General features: G+C 36.5%; 1 protein-coding gene across 1 annotated transcript in view; it reads right to left on the reverse strand.

Moving 5' to 3' along the window:
* Window positions 1-25,607, reverse strand: part of LOC142027323 (guanine nucleotide-binding protein G(q) subunit alpha) — a 134,560-nt gene that overhangs the window by 11,700 nt on the left and 97,253 nt on the right. The window contains exons 3-5 of the mRNA XM_075021280.1: window positions 25,317-25,471; window positions 12,705-12,833; window positions 11,587-11,716 (exon numbers count right to left, since the gene is read on the reverse strand). Coding sequence (XP_074877381.1) covers window positions 11,587-11,716; window positions 12,705-12,833; window positions 25,317-25,471 — 414 coding nt within the window. The remainder of the gene's footprint in view (window positions 1-11,586; window positions 11,717-12,704; window positions 12,834-25,316; window positions 25,472-25,607) is intronic.

Below are 25,607 nucleotides of genomic sequence, written 5' to 3' on the forward strand. Positions count from 1 at the left end.
TCCCAAGCTACCATTTATTATATTGTCTACCTAGAAAACTTCAGCTCCATGGTACACTTGCAACTCTTCAGAGACTTGTGGGCAAGTGTTAGTGTCCTCTTCATTAGATCGAACAAGCTCAGGTCCCTCTGTTTTCACAGGATATGGGCTCTGGGACCTTCATGCCTTCCTGAACAGTTCATGGGATCATAAAATTGCATTTATAAACCCTTTGCAATTATTTCAGAGGGAAATGGAAGGGAATTGTATTAAGGATGGCAAACAGACATTTTGTATTTTGTCACTCAGATGTGTACTCTGTAGATGTTTTACAGGAATTGAAAGATGGCCTAGAGATTTTAAAGTAGATTTTATCTGCTTGAGCAGATAAAGCAATATAGGTCCTGAGTTTATCATAACAGATTAAACATTCTAACATGGCTTCACTATTTCATTTTAGAATGATTCGAGGATTAATCAAAAAATATGAAGCAATTAATTTTTTGACTAAGCAATCTCTGCTTAACCTTCTGCAGTCTTTCATTTCTCTGTTTATCCAATTTCTAAGGCAAATCAGCTTTTATGGATGTCATGGCAGATAAAACTATTTTTGTTCCAGAAGTAATTTCTCCCAACAATACTGCTTAATATTCTCTGAAATTTCTCATAAACAGGTTTTCTGTTGCTAGTGATAGCTCATACCATTCCATGCTCACCATTTTCCTTTATTAAACATCTATGCAACATTACTGCCATAATATTTTTAATCAGTTTAATTAAAGAATGTTTGACAAGATGAAATTTTTGAATTACTCACTGTTCTGAAAAACACTTGTCATTAACAGGATGCACTTTTCCTTATGTAAGAAACAGCTTCATGTTACAGTATTTTTACTGGAAATAGGGATAGGATTACAAGGAATATAGAAAAAGGCCAGCACTGGGGATCTGACCTTCTGTCAGATGAAATGCGAAGGAAGCCTTGCCAAACCAAGCAAGACAGTGTGGCTCTTTGAAAAGAGGACATGAATGGTGGGGAGCAGGCAGTATTTAATAGTTTGTTCAAGCACTGGATCTGATTCTATAAGCCAGCTCTACCTCACTAAATTGCTTCCAGAAAAGTCTTATTTCAGCTTCAATGGAAAAGGCTGCAGAAAAAAACTTGTGAATAACTATGTACAGAAATGGGCAGCTGTAGCTGGCTCAAAGCTTTCTCAGTAGCTGACAGCCATTCTCAGCAGTGACGCCAGTCTTCACAGCAATCCCCCTCTGACAGCAGCAACAGCTCATAGTGGCCTCCCTGGCTTTGCAGGCAGCTGGCACAAAGAAAATGAGCAGCGGGATCACTGTTTGCAGCATCCCCCAAGATCTGCTGGCCTGGGCAACTTCCCTGCTTTGCTTATGTCGGTCAGTCCTGAACTGCATAAAGGCATACTGGCATTGCCAGCCATTACTCCATCTTTCTTGTTAGAATATGCAGATGCCAGCATAAAATTCTCCCATGCTCCACACAACCTGACACCATCACCAGTTCAATGTAAAAATACCATCACAAAATACAGAATAAAAAACACAGCCGACAAACTCCACAAGTGAATACAAATTTGTTAACTATAAACAGATCATATGATTTTGGACAGGATTATTCCAATTTCTTATTAAATATCAAGACAAACCACCGTAGTTATTCATGAATCATGGGACCGTCCAGTTTTATGACTAGAAACATGTTTTTATGAAACATAAATAAAGTGAAATTGCTTTCTACCATGTATCTCTTACTATATAAAAGATTTTATGCTGATAATTTTTTGTACGATGGTTAAACATTAACACAAGTGTAACTAGACACACAAATCACATTTTCTCACATTTTTATCCAAATGTGAACTCTTACTCTTCCTCATTTTTTAATAGATTAAAAAAAGAGTATACTTCCTTCCACTTTTTTTTAGATCCTATACTTTCAGTTTTCATGTTAAAATGATGGATTTATAGTTTGGATTAATATATTGAAGTTCCCTTTGCTATCTGTTGCTCTCAAAAAATACGCAATTACTCCTGCAATTACAGAAATAATAGAATTGGCATAATTTATAAGCATTTGACTCTAAGAAGTCTAATCCTGAAAAATACCTGAAGAGTGCTAACATAGCATTTAAAAGTTGTACCCCAGTGAAGGGAAAGCGGCATTTCCCAGCCAACAAACATAGTGCTTTGACAGAAAAGACTAAGTACAACATTAATCTGAAACCATACAGAAGCAGTAGTGGAGTTTCACCCATTACTGTCTTTATGACTGTCTAGAGTGGCATCTAGTGGGCATACTGTAACTTACATATTCAACAAAAAATGTAATTAATTTTTCTCTTAAAATTGTTAGTAATTTAAATATTGTCTGTTAAAATTAGGATTTCACGAATTTTGAAAGACTGAATTTTGTTGATATGATAAGAGAGAAGGTGGTGCAGAGGTAAAAAAGATGCATTTTTCAGTCAACAACTTGGACTGTGTATATAACTACATTATGCTGGTAACAAATCTTTTGAGAGGGCATTCAGAGACACTAATTGTAGAAGAGGAGGTACTGACACAAGACAGCTTCAGAAAAAAAAGCAGGGGTTAATATTTCAGAAGTTGTTTAGTAATGTTTAGTCTATCATTTTACCTGACAAAATCTTGTGCATGTGAATGGTTTTTGTGCGAAAGTCTGTATTAATTAGGAACGTCTCCGTTCTCTAACTAAGACTTCCAGCAATTATTTAAGTAGAAGCACTGTCTGGCTGCACAGAAAGACCTACAGTGTATTCCTTGGCTAGAAATTTAATACAGCTGCTACATGAAAGTTGGGAAATAACAGAGGAAATCAGGAAATGGGAGGTAAGTGCAGAGTCCTCCACTATGTAAAAAAAGTAAACACAGTATCAAAACTGGAAGCACTTCAGATTTCTGCCACCAGTACAAGGTATAATCTTGCAGCTATACTGCTGTAACTAGTCATCTAGGAAAAAACTGCAATGGTTGTACAAATATTTTGATGACTAACTCAAATGCAGTAACAAGACAACTTCTAACACAGAGCTCAGGAATAATTCCTTTGTTTTCTTCACTGGTCTTGAATCTTTCTGCAAACAAGCCTGACAAAAAAAGCTGCTGGTAGAGGACTGGAAGACATCTCTGTAGATGGGAACTGTATTTTTAAATCACCTGGGACAATAACTCTCACCTCTCCAACAACTTAAAGTTGCAACACTGCACTCTCAATTATATGGCAATTTTATGTACCCAGCAGAGGGACAGATGAACCAAATGACAGCTGAAATCCATCAAATCAACATGTTCAACAACCATCAAAGCACAAAAATACTGTTCAAAATAAAGTGGTCAAAAAACATGGTCCAAACATTGCTGTCAAATGTTTTAAATAAAAAAAGTCTGTTAAATTAATTTTGATGAAATAACATGAATGTCAGAATAAATGTTTTTTCATTAATACCTACATATTTTTGAGAAAAGTGGGTGAAAATATTTTAAAATTAAATTGTCATTGAAAAGGCCCTTTTCTGGACAGTTTTGACACTGGTTATTGAATAAAATAAGTGGCAATTGTCTTTGCCAGCAATTGCTGCCAATAGCAACATTTACCAGCAGCATTTCTGGCAGCCTCTGCAAGCTGGTTCACAGTCATTCAACCTCCCATTTCCATTATGAACCACCCACTTAAACAAAAAGACAGAGAGGCTCTGGCTCTTCCTCATGCAATTGCTTCTCACTACTGATACTTTACATTTGGAAGGCTCTTTATCCACAAACCAAAAAGAAAATACACATGCATATGTGTGAAGAGGTATGAACAGATACAATACACACAGCAATAAACAATGAGTTCTGGAGATTTTATTTCCCATGGAAATAACATTGTTAAATAATTATGAAGACCATTTGAGGATTTTAATTCTATCTGGGAGTTCATATTATCCCTCTGCTCTATGCTCAGTTGTTCTGGATTGCTGAATGTTGATGAAAAAAACCAAACAACTGAAGTATTATGTTTATTCACAATGCAGAAAAAGAGAAGTGCTCTGATCTCAACATTGTTTTCTTTCAGCCTTCATGCTAAGCTATATAGGGCTAGCCTGTGAATAAGGAACACATAGTGCTAGAAGAGAAGTGGAAGCATGTTCTGATGAAAAAAATAAATACATGCTTCAGATAATCACCTCCATAAAGACTGAAAGTATTCTGAACTCTGTAGCCTCATGTCATTTCTTACTTTTGTCCCATATCAAAAGAAAATGCAACTCAAACATTGTACCAATTTGTCACCCATTAACAGAGTGCACTGATGAACACTACTGAAGTTCCATCTAGGCTTTGGATATTCCTCTATTTTGCAGATGTGTTTTGTCCAGATTCAAAACATGAGCATGTATGCCTGCACCTACATACCTGTACGCACACACAAATGAATCCACAGTAAAAATACCTATCCTGGGTTTCATGTAATTTTAATATATTAGACTTTAACTGGAATATTCTTTAACAAACCAAGCAACACTGATCCTTTCTACTTGGAACAACCTAAGAATAATAAAATTTTCCATCAGTCTAAAGAACTGACATCCTTGCACTGTGCCTTTGTTCAGTACTTGAAGCACAGAAACACTGTAGAAAACCACTCTACAAAGTTCCTCCAGTATCAATTTGCAGTTGTGGCTGAGGTACTGAAGCCCTAATTTTCTAAATATCCTATTTTGTCTTCATACAAGTGTTACTTCTAATAAATTCACAAGGCAGCTTTTCAGTGTAAATTAAGTACTGTGAATGTAACTACATTGATTTCATGGTGGATATCTGAATTAAGTAGGGTTCTTCAGGGTTTTAAAGAAGCTATGGCAAAACCTTATGGCATGATCACAAAGATGATCCCCAAAGAAACAAACAAAAAAATCCTTTCAGTTGTCAAACTATGATTTTTCTACTTAGAATCACAGAAAAATTTATGTTGGAAGGGACCTGTGGAAGTCATCTGGTCCAACTTCTTGCTCCCAGCAGGACTCTGTCATTAGATCAGGTTGCTCATGGCTGTGTCCAGTCAAGCTTTGAACGTCTCTCTCCAGGACGGAGATCTTACCCCTCTAAGCAACCAATTCTACTTCACACACTCATACGTAGCTATCATGTTTCAACCCTCTTGATCTATGAACACCAAGCTAAACACAGTTTTACCAAGGACCACTGTATTTACAGACTATTAAGTCACTACAGTTTTAATGATCCCCTGCTGGTAATGTTTTGGACAAAGTATTTTTAAGAACAACTTTCTTCCCAGGTTATTTAGCTCCACTGTTTCCAAAAGGGACTCCACCAGTCACATGTACCTTCTTCTTTCCACCTCTCCTGTTCCATTCGTCTGCCTACCCCCTTGAATTTCTGTAAGGTTTGTGCAATGACTTTTGGAAATGTTGCTTGAGTCACTTCTGGTTCTGTTCACATCTCAAAAATGTTATGCTTTTCTACTGCTACTGCCATGCAAACATCTGCTACTGGTAAATGAACGGGCTAGTCTACATTTCAGGAACATCAAGACTTGATGGGGGATCACAGCTGCACTTTGCTGCTAAGTAACAGCCACTGCTTTAAAAGTTTATAAATTCAGGATAAATCTGTAAGACAACAGGATGCTGAAAACAGAATGAGAGAGCATCAAGTTATAGAAGCAGAATTCACAACAGTGCAAGCAGCAGTCTTCCCACAGCTCTGGCTGCTACACCACTGGGTATTACACAGCAGCAACGGAGCAGGATTAGGCAAGTCTCCGGGGACCTCCTGTTCACAATGAGGAGAATGGTAACACATGCAAAAGTATTTGTTGGAATATTTTAAAGATGACTGATCAAGACTGGCACGAAAAAGATTCAATCTGGTTATCATACCAGGTTAGATGATGCAGGCCCTTAAAGCAGACAAACCATTTGGTTCCACATCATAAGGAAGTGAAAGCCAGTGGACAGATGAACACAAGGCAAAAGCAAGAAGCTGGGAAAACTATTTTTATGTCATCATTTTTGTGGCTGTCCATTGAGCAATATGGCTTTTGTCAAGATCACAGAAAAGATAGAACCTAGATAATAGTTTAACATGTGTGAAAGGAGGACACACAGGAAGTAATGGTAATATTAGACATAGCTTGAAGGCATGTTTCTAGGATTTCTTAAGCCAAGGAATCAGTTTTGTTATTTTAAAACCTCATAATTCTTAAGCCATTCCAGCCTGCTTCATACATTACAAACATTTTCAGCAAGAACTGGAATCTGGGATCAAAACTGTAAATACATGAATTATAAGGTGGTACTTTCTATAAAGCTTTAATGCAAATCAGATGACAATTCTGATGATTAAAGGGAAGGAAATACTGGTTTAAGAGAAATTCAGTTACACTTTATTATGTTAACACTAACGATTTTGGCTGCAGCTAAATAAAATTTATTAAGACATAGTACAAGCTTTAAAAAAAACAAACAAAAGCTTAAAAAAAAGGTTTAAAACAAAAGCTTTTTTATAAAAAGAGCAGTACTCTACTTAACAAGAATCTCCGATTAAAAAGAATCAATAATTGTTCTTAATAAACCTCTTCAAAGGGTTGCAAATTACCTGTCTGGATAGGATATATAAATGAATTAGACCTTAACAGAAAAATAGGTTCTATTTGCTTTGTTATTCAAGGTCAGTGAAAACCCAGCAAATAAACCACCCTATGAAAAACAAGTTTTTAAAGTTATATTAATGTTACTATTTTAACAAAGGAAGAGGCACTTCAATGGTTCTTTTATACGTGGTTTCATTCATCAGTGAAGAGAAACTGCTTAACAAGTAAAATAATGAAAAAAATCATTGTTCTCCTAAGGCACAGAGATGCATATATAAGATAGTCATATGTATCTAGGATACATAGTATGTATTTATAATGCTGGGCATTAGTGCAATTCCTTACTCAAAATTCAAAGTGGAAGGAATATTAGTTTTAAGTATTAGCAACATTTATCTCCAATCCTGTTAAAACTTCACATTTTACAACTGTATTTCTATTATTTTTTTAAACCAAAATCTATCAGCTCTGACCAAAATAATCTAAACTGGCATTTCTCCCCCAATTTATTTTGTGCAATGGATGTTCAGAATACTCATACTGATTTACTTCTAAAAATTCTCTTTTAATAGTGAGTACTTTATGCTGTCCAATGCCTCTGTAGCTTTGCAGCCTCTGACGATACCTCAGGAAAGACAGTATCTGCTTTTTGATAGTTTAGAAATTTTCAAAAATTCTCTTAGCCTATTAATCCATTAATTTAGCTGAACTGAGGAAATTGCATCCTGTCTTTTCTGTTCTTCCTCTGGGAACACAGGAAAAAAAGGATCTCTACCTATAAAAAGCCCACATTTTCATAACCACCATAGACCTACACAAGCTATATGAAATCATATATGCCTTAATGCAGAAAAAAAATATGTACAAGCATCAATAAATACCATCCTTTATTTTGCCATTTCGAAGTACTTAACAAGCTCTGCAAAGATAATGAAAATCTCTTTTTTATGAAACCAGATTTTACAGGTATGTAATGTCTCCAGTCCTTCCATAACTGCAAGTGGTTACTGGTTCTCTTATAAAGCTGGAACTCATTTTTGCATTTATTGCACTGAAACCATGAGATTTTATATGTTTAGAAGAGCTACCTGCGATACATATTTAAATGCAGCATATCCTGGAATATGGATTCATATACTTTACCTAGAAAAAAATCCTTTATTTAAGAAAACAAATTGATTTTAAAAATTGAAAAGTTCTAAACTGTTCTTTTTGATAAAACTGCAAATTTCTCCAGATCTGCTGGAATAATACAGAGCAAAAGCCTGACCTAGAGGACATAATACATCATAAACTAACTTACCAGAGAGATGATTCCTTCATTTTTTGTCTTACCTCTAATTCTGTCAGACTTTTCTGAAAAAGTGAAAAGGTCAAGTATCTGATAATTTAACTTATAACATGTTCTTCATCACATCATATCTGACTGAGGGACGATTTACTTAATTTACAGAACTATTAATGTAATTAGCATATTATGTCCTCTGGATCAAATTTTGTCCTGATTTCCACCAATGAATCTAGACAGACTTACTGTTTTATTAAGGGCAGAATTTGGAACAGTTAGCTATCTCTCCTTTTACATATATTTAAAAAGAGAAAGGCATTTCAAATCTGTACATCGTCTGAAATTTTTGAAAGATATGTTTAAATATACTGTCCTTAACAATTCTTCTAATTTTGTATTTATGCACCAAAATCAGATGCTTAGTTAGGTATGATCTAGACACATACTTGAGAGAGGAGAGATGACGTTTCTGAGTACTGCCTGTTAGAGGAATCATAGTTAAAATACTGTTGGGCAGCCATGCGTGCTTTTCTTCAGGACTGAAACCCACACCTCTTTAGTTGCAGATCTTTGTCATGGGAGTGCAATTTCATGATGTATCACTTAAGAGTCATTCTACACAGGACTCTGAATACCAGGCAGTCTGAATACTTGTCTTATTTTCTATGTATGATGACCCCTTACAGAGTAGTTATATTTCTCAGAACTTTCAATACTTAACTCCTCCATGGGCATGAAGACAGAAACAGTTCCCAGCTCAATCCCACATATACCCAGTAAGTAAAAGCCCTGGAGAGACACTAGCAAAGTCTGTCAACTCAGTATAGCCTCATCGGATTTATAATTCAAATCTATTTCTCTTGAATAAGATAAACAAGGGAAGAAATGGATTTACAGCTGAGAGTCTATCAGGCACTACATCTTGAAATACAAACCAAGAGTCTTAAGGGCTCTAAACCAGTTTCATAATGATGAAGGGTCACATGAACATACATGCACTAAATGGCAAATAATAATTCTTGCAGATTTATGTTTACTCATGAAACTGAGATTAATGAAAAAATGTTATTAACTACGAAGAATGCCACAGATTATTAAAAAGCACAGTTTTCTTTGTAAAAACATACTACGAGGAAAAAGACTTCAGGCAATAACATGCAGTGGACTAATTAGAAAAAGAAAGTAGGCCATCTTACAATTTAATCAGGCCATGCAAAAGGAGTAGCAGAACACTGCAAGTTGTCGAGTCAGATCTTTTAATTTCATTAAGAGGCACACAGATCAAAGAAGGATCAGATTCTATCACAGTATCACACTGATGGCATACGAAGAAAGTAGGGCACTGACACACACTCACTTCGGTGCTATAATTTTAATACTATTTCACAATTTAAAGGTAAGTGTGAAAAGTATGTCTTGGCTGATTACCAAAGTCTCCAAGTTAAGTTACTGTCCTCCCTACTGAGCTTGTCACCCCCCAGTGAAGAATAAAAATCTTTTTTGGGGCTAAATTTCTTAATTCAAGGTGTCAACTAACACATTTAAAACCTTTTCCTGTATTTCTGCCACACCCACATTCAGACAAACTATATTTTGCTTTATGCAGAATAAATAAACCCATTCTTCTCCCATGCGTTCTGGGACTGCAATGTTTAGAGATACAGGGAAGGGGAAAAGGAAGGGAAGGAAGCAGCGCTCTGGTATACCAACAAAATCTTGACAGATAGCTTTCAGCTTGCTGAAAGCCAAAACTAAACTGTCCAGATGGGTGCTTAGCTCTAAGACAGTCTGGATCCATCCCAGAGCTAGAGTAATATACAAGCCTAAGGCTGCTGGAATGTGCTACTAGGATATGTATGCATGTATGACTTGAAAATAAAACTGGTTTGAATTAAAGTTATGAACATACTTTAAACTGAAAGACAAAAGGGTTCAGAAGTTTTCCACTGTTGTTAATAAGAAACATAGTTTAGCAGTGAGGTGGAAGAACCATTTTGCAAGACAATGAGGAGTTTTACTGCTTTTGCCTCCAAGAAGTGTTTTGAAAGTGAAAACTTGAAAAATCTAAGCAGCTTTACAAGTAAAGTGATCTTCTTCATAATAGTTGAAAAGTAGTTATAGAAAAGCTATCACAGCTTCAGGTATCACTTCACTGGAGAGCCCAAAACATAAAGGAAATCTTCAGTGAGATGTCCTATTCAGTTCACAACACGTGAACTCTTCTAGCTTACAAGAACACAGAGCAAGATACTCCAAATGATTCAGCCTAGGAAGATATTGCTCCACCTTCTACAGTAAGGATGCTCTAAGTTATGATATGCTCACTGAAGTTATCTGACAAACGAGAGCAAGTGTCTGAGCAAGCCACCTATCTAGAACAGGACACACTCAACAGGGAATCGGAATCTAGTAAACCTCTCCCTGTGAGACAGTTCCTACGAGAACTACTCCCTGTGAGACAGACAGTATGAAAACACAGTGATAAATAGCTAACATAAGAAAGTTTGGAAGTTTATTTTTGATAGTTAGAATAGGATTTGAAAATTATCATAATTAATTTTTCTGTATTTGATTTCCAATATATTTTGTTTTGACTTGTATAATTAAAATACTTAATACTTCTATGTTGACTTTGTGGCTACAAAAGAATAATGCAAACAGAAAAAGATACAACCATTTCTGGCTTGGTTTGAAGTGAGCCAAGTTTGACCGAGTTGTCTTTTTATCTACACACGTCTAGTTTTCAAAATCGCAAGAGATGAAGTTGGTGCAGATTACATCATCATTTTTGTAAATTCAGCTTTGAATGATATAGTTAATTATATAACTCACGTTAACAGTATTTTTCTTTTATGGAAAGACTATAAATGTAACAGCTTTGAGAAGTCCCAGACTTTATTAAAAAAATGAATCCTGAAGAAAGTTCAGTGTACAAACATGAATGTCCAGGGACATCTGTTTTACCTTGTTATGTCAACCATTCTCTTAAATAACATGTATGCAGCCATGAAGAAGATTCAAATGTTTTCTTTTTTTCACCTAACTTTCGTAAGTATGTATTAAAAGACTTCCATAGGACAGTGCCAGTGAGTATAAAAGTTTGATGAATAATTTAAAATAGTCCTCAGAAAAGATAAAAAAATCTAAACATTAAATCATCTCCCCACTCTGTAAAACTGAATTCAAAATACTGAGTATTAGTGTGCTTTGCCCCCTCAGCTCATCCACTTTCTTACTTCTGTTATTTTTTGAAATAAAAATACAATATACATCCTATGCTTTAAGTCAAAGGAATGAAGTTTACTACTTTAGGGTTTGTTCTAGCAAAGAATTTATAAATTTTGTCTTCCCTTCCATGACCTATTTTTGTGACTCTGCTACATTAACACTAACTGCATAAATAGCTACACTAAGAACATTTCTCTGTATTCAACTGTATTCCCCTTCAACACAAAATAGATAGGTTTCTTTGAATCCTCCATGGAGTGGATCAGCTTTGCCATACTTGAAGACTGATTCCCTCCTCCCCTCTTGATCCCTGTAGTGCTTCTCACTCCATTGGGTGCAGCTGTGTATGACTGCTGGTAGACGCATTTGGAAAACATCTGGGACTGGACAAGAGAAGTTACTTTTACTTTAAAACTGCTGCTTTTTGCTGATGCTTGCTTACCTCATTGTCTGACTCCACAAGCACTTGATCATATTCACTAAGAGCTACTAGGAACATGATAGATGTGACATTTTCAAAGCAATGTATCCATTTTCTTCTTTCTGATCGTTGGCCTCCTACATCCACCATTCTGCAAAATTAACATCCACATCAACTCCATGAATACCTTAACAGATAAACACACAAGCACACACACGACAAAATTCAAGAATTTAGCTGAAAACAGAGTTTGATTTGTTTTTCTTAATGATTTTTTCCATTGATATTTAATGGATTCTGTTATAAGTAGACAGTTAATCATATTTGCTTTTAAGTCTGCTATGTTTTCTGTATTTAAATTATTGTGGGTCTCAAACCCCTCAGATTTCTGACATAAAAAGGTCTCATGAGCCATGATTCAGCAATGTATGCCCTGCATATTCAGCAGAAACAGATGTGAACAGAACAGACTTGGTGGTTTGCCTTTTCCCCCCCAAATTACCAGAGTCAAAATTCCCAACTTGTTAAAGCTGCCCCATTTTAAGAGGACAAATAGAACACAATATGTATCTACTAAAATTTTTAATATCCAAAATTAAAACTCCAATTTGCTCACATTGTATTCCCACTTTATCCCATGTCTCAGTGTAACTAAATACAGGTGTCTAACTTGCAATTGCAATTTCATAGTTATTTTTTAAACAAGTGTACTTGCACTCAAGTAGGGTGATTTCTCTCAAAAGGAGAGTAATTTCTGCCTAAAAATCAACAACATAAGTGGTAACTTTGTATTTCATAATTTACAAGAATTATGAGGACACATGATTGTATTTTCAGAATATTATTCATAGTGAAACTTTGATACATATTATTGAAAAGATGAATTGCAGGTTTTCTATCAGTAATAACTACCTTCAGAAAAAGACAAACCTAATTGTCTTTCATCCTTTTGACATCTTTAACATCAGCTCATTATTACATGTGGACAATTACATGAAAATATAATGACAAAGCCCATATTTTAAAAACATAGAATAATTGCTTTTTATGCACTTTTAACCAATGTCCTATACATGGTATTACTAATGTAAAAGGAAACAAAGAAACAAAGCAAGTGGGTGTTAAAACTTTTTTTCTACCTGAAAATGACGCTCTGTAAGTCGAATGGATATTCAATGATCCCTGTTGTTGGGACTCGAACTCTGAGCACATCTTGCTGAGTTGGCAGATAGGTGGAGTCTGCTATGCGGTCCAAGTCATTAAGATAGCTAAAGACAGGGAGAAACAACAGGAATGCAAGACAGTGACACCATCATCCCACTGAGGAAAAGAGAAAGGAAGACTTGGGAATGGAAATGGGCTGTGGGTTAGGAAGAAGTACAACAGAAAAAAGAGCATTATCGGCATAAAAGAGGGGACAAAGTATAAAAATGTGCTCCATCCTCCCTTCCTGTACACTTTTATAGCTTCAGGTAACTTCTACAGAAGGGTAGCATAATTATTCTCATTTTTCTCATACAAGTTTGCTTGGCTTTCATGTGTAAATTCACCAGAGATTCAAAGTTTTCAATTACACAATTCTAGGCAATTTAGAGACAAGTAATATTATAAAATGTGTGAGAAATACAAAACCGCACAGTTTTATTTCAATATGTAACATATTTCTTGATATTCAGTCTGCAATATCTACACACATACATGGATAGACAAACATGAATCTTCCAAGAACAGCGAACTGTTACAGAATAGATCATTATCAGTTACAAAATGACAGGAGGATAAATGGTACTGTTTGGAGATTCAATAAAATTAAAAAAAAAGAAAAAAAAAGGAAAACACCACGCACTGACAATTGTAAAACTCTCCAGATCTTGTTATCAGAAGGCAGCACTGATTATTTAGTGGGATTGCTGGCACCTGGAAGTCCTGCATTCACACTGAAACTTCTGCTTAAGCTAATAAGGCTGCAGTACATGAAATACACCCCAGTCGGTTAGCAAATAACCCGAAATTGCTATAAAATTGCTTGTAAAGTTTTATTAACTACAACACAAAACTCTTCTGCTATTGCTAAATGGTGGGTTTCAACCATAAAGCACCAGTGTACTCAAGGTTTTAATTAATTCTCATAAAAGAGATGCTTCAGAAAAGAGGTGTACCAATGTGTGTGTGATAGCCTGTTTGGGTCCAGGAGCTGGACGTCTCATGAAATCAGTGCACCGGGCAGCTTCGGCTGTCCCCGTGGTAAATGTCTGGGAGAGAGACTGCTGCAGGAAATGAAGTTCTTGGGCATTTGGTTACTTCCCAGCACAAGAATGACCTAGAGTTAGCCACTGAGAAGATAAATTAACCTACAGATGCCCTCACTCATTCTAGGGGAGGACAGCAATGGGCTTGTAATTTACAGAATGATGATGAAGTATCACTAGGCTCTGAACATGTTCTTTTCCTTGTAGTTGTTAGTGAAGGTGCTCTTTTCAAATACACCCCTCCCCCCAAGAAATAGTTAAGACTTCTTCTAGATGCTTTGAATGATTTCTTAATGAAATAGCTAGAGCAAGTTATCCTGAACAGTGATAGAAACAAAGCAGTTTCATTTCCACTTTACAGCAAAAACACAGAAGAATTTGTTAGGTCTGGGAGGGAGCCAAAAACATTATCATATCTCCCTCACTATGATTTTATTCATGAAAGATTAATCCAACAGTAAACATTGAATGTGAGAAAGTTACACCTAGTTAGGAAGATGTGATGAACCATCTATCTCAGATAATTCAGAAGCTACTACTCTGAAAATATTTTCTGAGAACACCGATTAGTTTCTGCCAATAAGAAAAAGGTGTGAAAGTCTGAGCACTTCATCTGCCCTCAGGTATTTTACACAATAAACAGAACAGACAAGCACATCATCAGTTTGTTCGTGGAAAAAAAAAGTGAATGAAATCCAATAAGAAACTGACAGAAACCCTGAACTAGCTTCTCCCCCCCCCCCCCAATTGGTTTTGCTTTGTGACTGTATTTTGGAAGGGTTCAGAGAAGCACTGTGGGTCATTACATGCTACAGCGGTATTCACTAGAGCAGGAGAATTTTTACTGAATAAAATGGTAAGTGGCCCATTTACACAATTGTCTTGTTGCATTCCTTTGGCAAGCTTCAGCTGTAGTCTCCAACGTGAGCCTGGTTACTGCACCTCTGCACCATCAGCACACTGGACATGTTACTAAAGTACACTATAATGCGCATCTGGCTGATTTTAGAAAGGCAATAATGCAAAGGGATATTAATGAGTTGAATCTCATTTGCATTACTGGAAACCATTAAACAGGCAGATGGGGTTTTTTTGTTCTTACACAAATCATTGATGCCATTAAGTTCCAGAAGCATTGATCTATCCTTAAAAAGTACTTACCTTTTCCTCATTCTCATTCAGTTCTGCTCAAGTTCTGCTCATTCAACTACTAAACAGCAACCTTCTCACTCATTTCACCCATAGCACCTTACAGAGCCTACACAGTGCATAGAAGAGTTCTTATGCATCCTCATGGAGTCCTATTTCTTTCCTAGATTTCTTCACTTAACAGATCAAAGGATGTTGGGCTCTCTAAGTGTCCTAAATTATACATTCAAACCCAGAATCAAGGAAGCAGTATCAAAACCAGTAAGAGCACCTCACAGAAAAAAGTGAGACAGCATGCACAAAATCCTTTAAAAGAAAATCTTTGTGATACTGACAAATCATAATCAGAATCTACAGTCCAATGAAAGCAATTTAGAATACATCCTGTATTTTTTGTTTTCAAATAATGACATTTAGTCCCTACATTTCCTTCTAACTTAAAACTTAATAAACATATTATTGTATCCATTTACTTAAATGAAAATGTCTCAGTTCTCTGCTGCACAACCTTACTTTTAATTTTTGATTATTGTTATTTTCACCCCATGACCATACAGCAAATAGTCAATGAAATTCTTTTCAAGTAGGAAAAAAATGTTTTTCTTTTAAGTTTTGATTTGTTGTTGTTGTTTTTTAACAGAGACATTTCTGCAGAAGAATTACTTGTGCTGGAATTCAGATTTTAGTGAAGTTTGTGCATTGTTGCTCTGAAGCAAAGGAGTAGATTATTTTCTGCTACTGACTTTAACAGTTCTGCAGATCAGTTACACTTCCTGTTAACGTATGAGGATAATGTAACTTCACATTCTGCTATAAAGTTCAAGGGGATTAAACTTTTTTCTGAAAATCAGACTGACAGCTTTGCCTGCAGCAGCAACACAAAGTTCCTTTCAAGATACTCTAAAATCACTAAAAAATCCTTAAGTCGCTCTTAAAATTCATGTAACCTCTAAAACAAAGTAACACAATTAATTTAAAAACTCTGTTATGTTTGGATAAGAATATGTATCATTGGGATTGACATCAGGGTCTGTCTTTTCCATTGTACCCACTGCTTTACACCACATCCAAAGATTTTTGATATATTGCAGAAATGAATCGTCTCTCTTCAGTCAGGTGCAATCTTCCTAAAATGCCAGTGGGAGCAAATCAACATACTCGCGCTCAATACATTATCATGGCTTTTATATTAATTGTGTAACACTGTATTTCTATGTCCGCAGTACTACACAGACAAAACCCAAGACATCTTCTCTTCTTGAAGCACAAGAGTAGATTTTTGCATTGCATTTGGGGGGGTGGGGTGACAAGTCTTGATTTTTCTGAATAACTGATTTGCTGAGTTGACTCACTGTTTCAAAATGCTGAGGGAATATGTAAATGAATACAGGTGACTATTTACATAAAAAAAGAAAAGACAACTGGAATACCTTTAATATGTAAAGACATACAACCAGACCACACATTTTTCACGTATTACTATTATAGCTGGTCCTGTTACACTGAAAATTTAGAATTTAATTTATTTGGTTTATCATAGTTTAATTCATTGCCACAATAAAGACTTATATTTTCAAATCTTCCTCATACCAAAAAGGTTGGAAGTTTAACTTTTTTTTCCTCACATGAAAGCTAGAGTTTAAAGAAACTCTCTTATCACTAGGGGAATGTAGGACTGCAAGCATAGGCTTTGAGCATCCTACAGTTTTTTAAACTAACAGTTTATTTATTTTTAAATTAATTTAGCAAGCAGCAACCTTAAATAGAAACATCAAAACATGCTAGCTAATGCCAATCCTTTTCCACCTTCAACCATGCTGGCTCAAGCCCCACTCTAGCTGCACCTCTGCCCATCCCCAGCTGCCAGCTCTTTTGCTTGTGCAATGGCTTGATAACCCATTTCTGTCAAAATTATTTGGTATAGTGAAGAAACACTACTGAAATTGTTCAAAATTGTTCAAATTAAGCTAGTTTATTTGATGGATACAGCCTGAGGTGTGGGAAGTCCATGAGCTCCAGCAGGAAAGCAGGGTGGAGTTACTACCTCCACTGGCTTATCTGCAACCAGAAGAGGACTTAAGAGGCCAGGGTTATATGAAATGTCTCAAGTCTCTGAATTCAGATCGGTGAAGAGTGAAAGAAAATGAAGATTTTTATTGACTTTTTTGTGTATCTGCTTATTAAAAAAATGATTCATCATGACTTTAAAGCACTTATCTAATGCAGCCCTAAACAAAGTACTGACAAATGTATCGCTCATCTGGGCAAACAAATCCTGTGCACGTACACAAAATTAAGGCATGTAAGAGATATGAACAGGATGTTTTAGGACAAGCACCTAACTCAAAATGTATGCACAAATACTGCAATCAGCCTTTGCAATGCAACTAACTCTTCAGCGTACACTAAAAATGGTTACATAGGCACTCTTGCAAACAAACCACAAGTCTTGTCATAAAAATGAACTTCCACGAAAAGAGTGTTGCCAAGAATTGCCCAAACCAGATGTTTCCTCAGTTTATTAGCTTCAAAATTTAAAATTATAATAACGATATGGACATCGGAAACCCTGGCGTCTGTCCTGAGGGCTAGTCCAAAAGCAGGTAACCACCAGCGTTACCAGGGGGAATTCAGTTGGACAGGTAGCAGCAACTGTGCAAGCCATTTAGGTGTTAACTATATGGCACTCTGAGCTTATTTTTACCACCTGCTAAGAAATGTCTTACTTTGATGAGACACAGGGTAGCTACATGGCCTCTCACCCCAACAGTACCCACTCAGCTAGACATTATACAAAGGAACAAAAAGGGCGAAATTGCGTAAAATTACTTTAAAAAAACCCAAAACCCAAACCACATAGGACTGAGCAAATTTATAGTACAGACCAAGTTTAAAAAGTTAATTATATCTGTAATTAGATTTGTAAAAATGAATTTTAGTGGCTGCTGAGGTAATTTTCCAGGGGGTTGCTATAGCAACAGGCAGAAGGTGCATTACCAAGACGATGTGTGTGTAATGAGCTGCTGGCAGTGGCCCTCCCTTGACGTCAGGAGAAACTGTCACCTTCTCACAGCATGTTTGTGATCTGCATGCTGACCAGAAGCAGAGGAAGCCTTTTGTTTCCCAGTCAGCGCTGAGAGAGAAGTACTTATCTTTAATGCACTTTACATCACCTATGACAAGGTCCAAGCCTTCAGCCAACTTCAGGGAAGCTGCCAGGCTATGGAGAAGCTAATGATGCCCCATGAAAGAGAGCATGTTTCAGAGGTACTGTTTGTCTACATTTCAAAATAAACAGCAGAAGTGGGATCATGGGATTAGACTGACTGGCTCTGTACTTTCCTACATGCCTTTCCCATATAGAAATCAGGCAAAGAAGTGCAGCTCCTAGCCTTAATAAACAGACCAGAGTTGTTTTAACTGGTAACCTTCTTCAAGAATTTAAATATAACCTCCCTCATCATGAACAGGTAGCTCAACATTCAGCCTTAATTCATTTCCCAGAACTACAGCATCTAACGAAGACAGACTTACTTGAATTTACTTTCAGTGAATGAGGCCTTGAAGCACCTTCAACATGAAGAAACATCGGAGCAGGCACTTCAAACAAACACCCTCCTCCAGATATGAGCTACTGTTTTCCAGCCTCTTTGAGGTCTGATTTTTGTTGCAAGTTATCAGGTGATAAAGTAGCATTTTCTAAGGAATAATTCCATAAGATGAGTTTCTGTAAATTTAAACTGAGTTTAGAGTATAGCCTAATTAATCAAGAGAAGGCATTAAGGCACGGGCAAAGGTAGAAAAGCTATATAGCCTTCATCAATTTGTAAAACACATTTCCCTTTCCGAGGTTAAAAACGCGATTGCTTTGTTCATCAGTACGGCCTAGTAACTCTTCTCAAACTCAGCAGGCAAAACTGATGTAGCAATATGCTGAATTAATACTCACTAATAAGTGACTAATAAGGACTCACTGTCCTTAGAAGGAGTCTGCTTGCAAGACCTTGTGAGCACAGGAGAAGTCCCTGGGAAGCAGAGTGCCTCTGAAAGGCTCTGCTGAGGAGAAGGGATCTGCCTGGTACCACACCAGAAACACGCCAAGAGAAATCTCTAAAACAAAACCAAACATGTTGAGATAGAGGTAATCATTGGCCCTGATAAAAAGGTCAGTCTAAAATCAGTAAAGATGACTCCTTACCACCCAGCCAGCAAACAACGTGACTGTTTCTTAATGGGCAGAATGAGAGTACAGGGGAAGAGGGAAGGGACAAACCTCAAGAAACTCTACAATGTTTGTTGTTTAACGAAGTTTGTTGGGCGATTTCAGTGTAACCACAGCTATAAAAGCAAGGCTTACCAGCAACCTTTCATATGCAAATGCTTTCAATGTGTTCAACCACATGTAGGACAAGATACCACATGGCTGACATTTTCCAGGTATGTTAGTAACCATAAACATTTACACCTTTTCAACCCTAAAGCTCTCAGGTTTAACACCGAAAAAAAATTTATTTTCCTCCAAGTTAGGATCGTTCATAGGTATGACCCTCTACAAACTCCTCTCTCTCATACACATACAGTGGCAGTACAAATGAAAATAAAACCCTAAGTCTATGACTAAGGCTAATTAAGCAAACTATTTAATAAGATCTGATATATCCCTGTCCTTTGGAGCCTAGCTATTCTGGAACTGGGTGGGGCTACTCCCCATACTGTTGTTGGGGTTTGGTGTGGTTTTGGGGGGGATGGAGTTTTTCTGTTCGTTTGTTTTGCAAAACTCTGAACTGGCTGATGAGACTACCCCAAACTAGCACTAATTTTGACCACATCTGGAAAACAAGCTTTGAAAGGGAAAAGTCTTTTTCTCTATCTTTGAAAATGCATACTCCTTGCTTGTCATTCTACTCCACATATGCAAAATGTTAGAGTTGCTGTAGCAGGATTTTTCCTACCTCACAGAGCTGCCAGAATAACTAACACAAGTGTCCTCTTCGCTAACATGCAGCAGCACAGTGAACAGAATCAATTTTCAGTGTACAAACAGGAGCCATGAACAAAGCTAAGTGTAAAGAAGCATCAGCCAAGTTTTCAGAATTTCTGTAGAGGTTTGCATTTCTGAGCCTCTACACCACTGGTGAAAAGTTGAGGCACATGTAGCAGTTTCCAGAACTATCTAATCTTAATCTAAAATAAACACAGTAAACCTAAGATCTTTGCAGTCAGGTAGGAAAAAGTCTGCCCTGTGTTCTTTTTATCCTTATCCCACCCAAATCCTACCTAGCTGTCTCCCTCAATTTCCTACATGGCTAAAAGCCAACCTTAGCAATGGCTAAAAAACCCAAGTCATCAAATAAAAAAAATGCTTGTGCAAACTTTTAATAGGAAATGTGGTTTAAAAATTACACAGGTATTAAAAACATGTTCAGTACGGCATGAAAAAAAAGGATCCTGAAAGAAATACATATTGTATACTGCTTTATATAACCCCACTTCCCTTTCTGAACTTCCCTAGTTCTGTTGCATAATCTTCAGTTTTTCTATAGGATGCAGTGCTTTCATATGCAGCAGATTTCATGCCTCATCTTTCTTCAGACCTTCCTTTTATACTTGGGGACTATATCTAAGGCATAAGATAGGGTTAGCACTGTTCTGCTGCTAGTACTTGATCTTAATATTTAGACTTTCATTTTTATTTTCTGTTTTTATCTTACTGCAAACCTTACACAAGTAAGGCTGTGTAAACTGTGAATACATAAAAGCAGAATCTACCATTCTGCAACACAAATTGCCCCCAAATATAGCTTTAGAACCTTCAAGTACATTTTTACAAATGAAGGGAAGAAAGAATCAATGAACGGTATTAAAATGTTTATTACATAATGATGCGCTTACATATCTTATAAATTACGAGTCTATGGTTTTCTCTCCCCAAACAAATGACTGTTACACAGATATCACATTGACAGTGGTTCACAGTATGCTATACCAGTGTCAGCCGCATAGCAGGTCTCAATTTAGGACAGTATTAGTCCTTCTGAAAGCCTCACACACACCCATGATGCCCTAAGAATTCCCTACAGCTTTATGAAATAAAAGAATGAATGTTCTGATTGCTAGAGGCAATACCAGCAAAAAGAATACACTGCTGTAGTAAAAGCCTAGATTCATACACTGATCTTTCCTCTTGTGTGCCTCTAAGCACATCCTATTTAGCACACAGTAATTCCATTGAAATGCACCTGTTTCAGAAGTGGAACATGGAAGCAAGATGTTATTTTTAACGGACTGCTATGAAGGAACTAGTTGTTCAGCTGAAGTTACGAAAAACTTCCAACTCAGATGGAATACTGTCATACAAAAATTACCAGATAACCAAAGCACTACAATTCACGCAATGGTTTGACAAAAGGTGAAACATGAACTTTAACAAGCAGACATTGTTAGGATTCAACTCTTTCTTCCCTGTTAAAAATCAGTGATATTATGAAGATGTCCTCAGAGTTACATCCTGGAGATTTTATTACAGTGTAAAATACTGGAATCTACATTTCAGTACTAACTGTCCAGCTAACTCAACTTGCATGATCACAGGTATATGCACAGCTGTATAACTGTAGGAACTAAGCTGTTAAAGGTGATAGCAAATGCAGAAACAAAAGCCTGAAGGACTCTCATGTAAGTATGAGAACATCATGGCACGTACAACTAATAGAGCAGTGCATTAAATAGTAACAAAGTGGGGTACTGAATACACACTGGCATAGATAACACAGTGGTGTAGGAACTTCAGGGAAAATTGTATTTAATTATCTGAAGTGTTAGAAAACACAGACATGGAAAGGAAAATAAACGGATATCCTCAGCGCTTGTGTAGCAACTAGAAAGTCCTTGGTTAGAGGTATGTAATGACATAATATTTCCATTTCAAGGGGCCAGAGAAAAATCAAAGTTTTTCAGCAAGGCTCTGCTCTTTCCAGTTCTAAACACTTCCTACTTTCTCTTCATGAAGGGAAAGCCCTTAGTCTCATAATGAGGAAAAATGGTGATGAACCTCCACAAATTCCTGTTGCAACCTAAGTTGTCCATAAATATTAAATGTTACTTATGACAACTGTATCTCTTACTAAGAACAGTAAGATTGTTGCCTCTCCTTTCTTCAGGCTTTGAAAAGCCATGGTATAATCAAACTGTTGACTGGTAACATGTTTACATTTGGGTAAAGCTCTTGACACCTTGTAGAGTACATATTGAATGATCTCATCTCACACAGCTATTTCTTAAGGCAATCCACAGTGTGGTGTTGGTTTACATCTGTCTCACACTGTGAACAGTATCTTAAAGGGAAGTGGTTCACTGGTAAGTGGCTAAGTCACACTGTAATGTATATGGGAAGTGAATAATCTCTATTTACCTGATGTGCTCTTAACTTTACCACATGGAAGTCTAGAAATTGCTTTTAAAAGCAACATGAACACCCAAACTTTGGAGTATCCAGTGGCAAGGGAAAAGAATGGAATGTATATGCTGAGCCTCCAAGAGGTTCAGATGAGCTCCCATGATGCAGGCAATTTTCTTTCTTAGACCCCTCTCCTCCCCTTTTCTGGTAGACACACATCTGATGTATTCTTCCAGGGTACTAGCAGTGGGTGTAAAAACATCAAAAGTATAGCTAACAATGACAAAGCAGGTTAAAAGATGACAGAAAATGAAAATATAGAAAAATACAGGATATATTAGAAACCAGAAACAGAATTTAGAAACAATAAAAGAAACAGAAAATACAGAGGAAGATATTTAGGAAGACAATGTGTAAGCAAAACAGGGAGTAAACTGAAAATACTACTACTACAATAACACAGGGGAAAACTACTGAGACTATGAGAGGCTCATGCAAGGGGTGAATAAATAACGTGTGTGACATATTGACAAATATTGACACATACGCTTACAAGAGATACAGTGGAAAACAAACCATTCTGGTTTATACATTAAGTCAGAAGAAATTACTAAGACTCACCAAGTCAATGGGTGCTTATTTCTAACTCACTGCCTTGTGAATCCTAGTAGTAACTTTTAAGCATTTTGTTTTCTTGTTTTTTGACAGGGATTTAAAACTAGCAAATTCTCTATGGGTGTTTTATTGCTAAACATACACACTGTATTTTTGAAACAATGTTTCTTTGGTTTCTGCTAATCGCTTTTACTAGACTTGAAATAACTCTACATGCAAGCATAAATAAACAAGAGGCTCTTTTAAAGATTCATATACAGTGATTCACCATTCTAATTTAAAACAGATTTTGCAGGAATCCATAGTATGAACTATAATATTAAATGGCTAAACATGTTGAACTTGAAAAACAACCCATCAACTAGTACATTTACCTTTTACAAGGCAATGTACTAGCAATTTGCTTCTATAGCTACTTAATGAATTATTCCCCACTATTTTTAATACTACTCAAAAGATCCACTATGGTGACAAATTCATTAGAATTAGGTCAAAACTATGGTATTCAGCACAATCTGATTTGAAGTAGCATCAGATGATTGTTTCCTACTTTGGAGAGTAAGTAATTTATTTTTAGCCTCTAAGGCAAGCACACAAAATACATACATTTAAAAACAGTATCACATCTGCTGTGGAAACAAAGTTAGGACCTACAAATACAGGAAATTCAAAGTGTAAGACAAGCTCTGCTTCACCTTCTACTTATGCTTGCCACTCATTTCAATATGGAAACAATATGAAAGTATATTGTCAGTAACTTGTCTCTGAAATTTTCTTTCTACCATTTATGCACTCTAAACGTTTTTACTTTATATAATACTCTGTTGGTTTTCTTACCACTAAAACCCAAAACACAGTATGGTATCTTTGGGGACAGTGAGAAACCAAACCATACAAGAGAGATGTCACTGTGCTTTGTACCACTCTGCAGCAAAACATGCATGAACAAACGATAAAAGTTCTAGGTTGGGAAGGTAACAAGCTCAACAGGGCAGCAAACTGCATAGGACAACAGTAATCCTACGCATGGGGCAAATATAGCAGAAGAACATGGTGTAGTGATAGCATCAGAGCAAACCTGAGAAGACCTACATCATGCATCTGTAGCTCTTCATCTGCCTAAATTGCATCAGCAAGATGCTACTAAGTTTGTCTTGACTAAATCACATCTGAAGTGTTGTGCTAGGTAAGAATCCTCAGACTACTATGCAGATAAATGTCATCCCAGACCTCTCCTGTCTATAGCCCTGTTCCAATGAGCTTAATGGGAGCTTCATGGTACCCTTCTGTTCTTCTATGCTTCCTCAATAAGAGGCTTCCATGTACACCTGACAAATGGAGACTGGAGTGATCAGAATAATTTCCCTAGCTAATATAAAATTCATGTGGAGGCCATGGAGGTTTTTGCCACAGCTTCAATAACTATGTTGTATTTTTAATGTTGGTCAATATCAAAAGGTCACCATCCCTCACGATCATCCATTTCTTTGATGACAAGAAATTTTATCTGAGCTATATACTACATTACTGAAGAGTAACTGAATGTCACGGAGTCAATCTTCAGGCAGTCCTCAGATTCCAATGTCAAATTTCGCAGTGCTATTTTATCAGATTCCTGCCCCAAGAAACTAGAGGCATAACATTTCAGACATAGTTTAGTCACATACACATTTTTATTATTGTTGATCTATAAGAAACGGGATTTAACTTAAAGTGCTTTTCCTGTTGTCTTCCTGGCAGCCATACTCTTTCAAGTTTAGCCTTTGTTTCCATAAAAGAAAGGCAGTTCAATAAAACACAAGAACCCTTGCTTAGTATTATTCACCTCACCACTAGGACTGCTAAAGCAATCTGTGAGGGAAAAGGGGAAAACCTGGAAAAAAGGAGTTCTGGGGCATTAAAATTTTTGAGTTGTATCGAGGTCTACCTTGACTGCACTTCCCAGTATTCGCTACTGTCATACTACATGAAAGTATTTTTCTCCAGCTTGCGTTTGTGACTGAGTTTACGTCAGAAGGGAGTAAGGGCTTGAACAAGTCTAACAAAAGAAAACAAAACCATAAGTGATTAACTATCCCTAGTTAGAATCTTACTTCAAGACTTCAAATGATCACAGACTGTCATTCTGTGAAACAAACACAGATATAATCCTAAACTAGATGTACTCTGCTCCTTAAAGTATCCTCTGAATTCAATTTAGTAAGTGTGTATTCAGGTATGTTTGTGCTGCATATGCATACAAACATGTACATAGACACATAGTATAAGAAGCTAGAGAGTAAAAATTACTTTGCTAGAAACAGAAAACGATATATAGTTCTTTGTAGCCACCAGATACTTACTATTTAGTTGAATCTGATAATTGATACTCCCGTCGTCTATCATAACACTCCTGAATTCCAGGGTCATTCCATAAGCTTCTTATTGCATCTACATATGGGTTCTCAAAAGTTGACACCTTCTCTACATCGACTTCTCGAACTAACTGTGCATGAGCCTAATTCAAAACAAACAAAACAGTAGAATTTACTTCATTTTCTATGTTTGCAGATAGCTCACACACAGTGAACATGATTAACAGGAATATTTTTTCATATTGGCCGTGTACATGCAATTTGAAAAATCAAGTACCA

This window comes from Buteo buteo, chromosome Z, assembly GCF_964188355.1.
Source record: "Buteo buteo chromosome Z, bButBut1.hap1.1, whole genome shotgun sequence".
Taxonomy (NCBI): domain Eukaryota; kingdom Metazoa; phylum Chordata; class Aves; order Accipitriformes; family Accipitridae; genus Buteo; species Buteo buteo.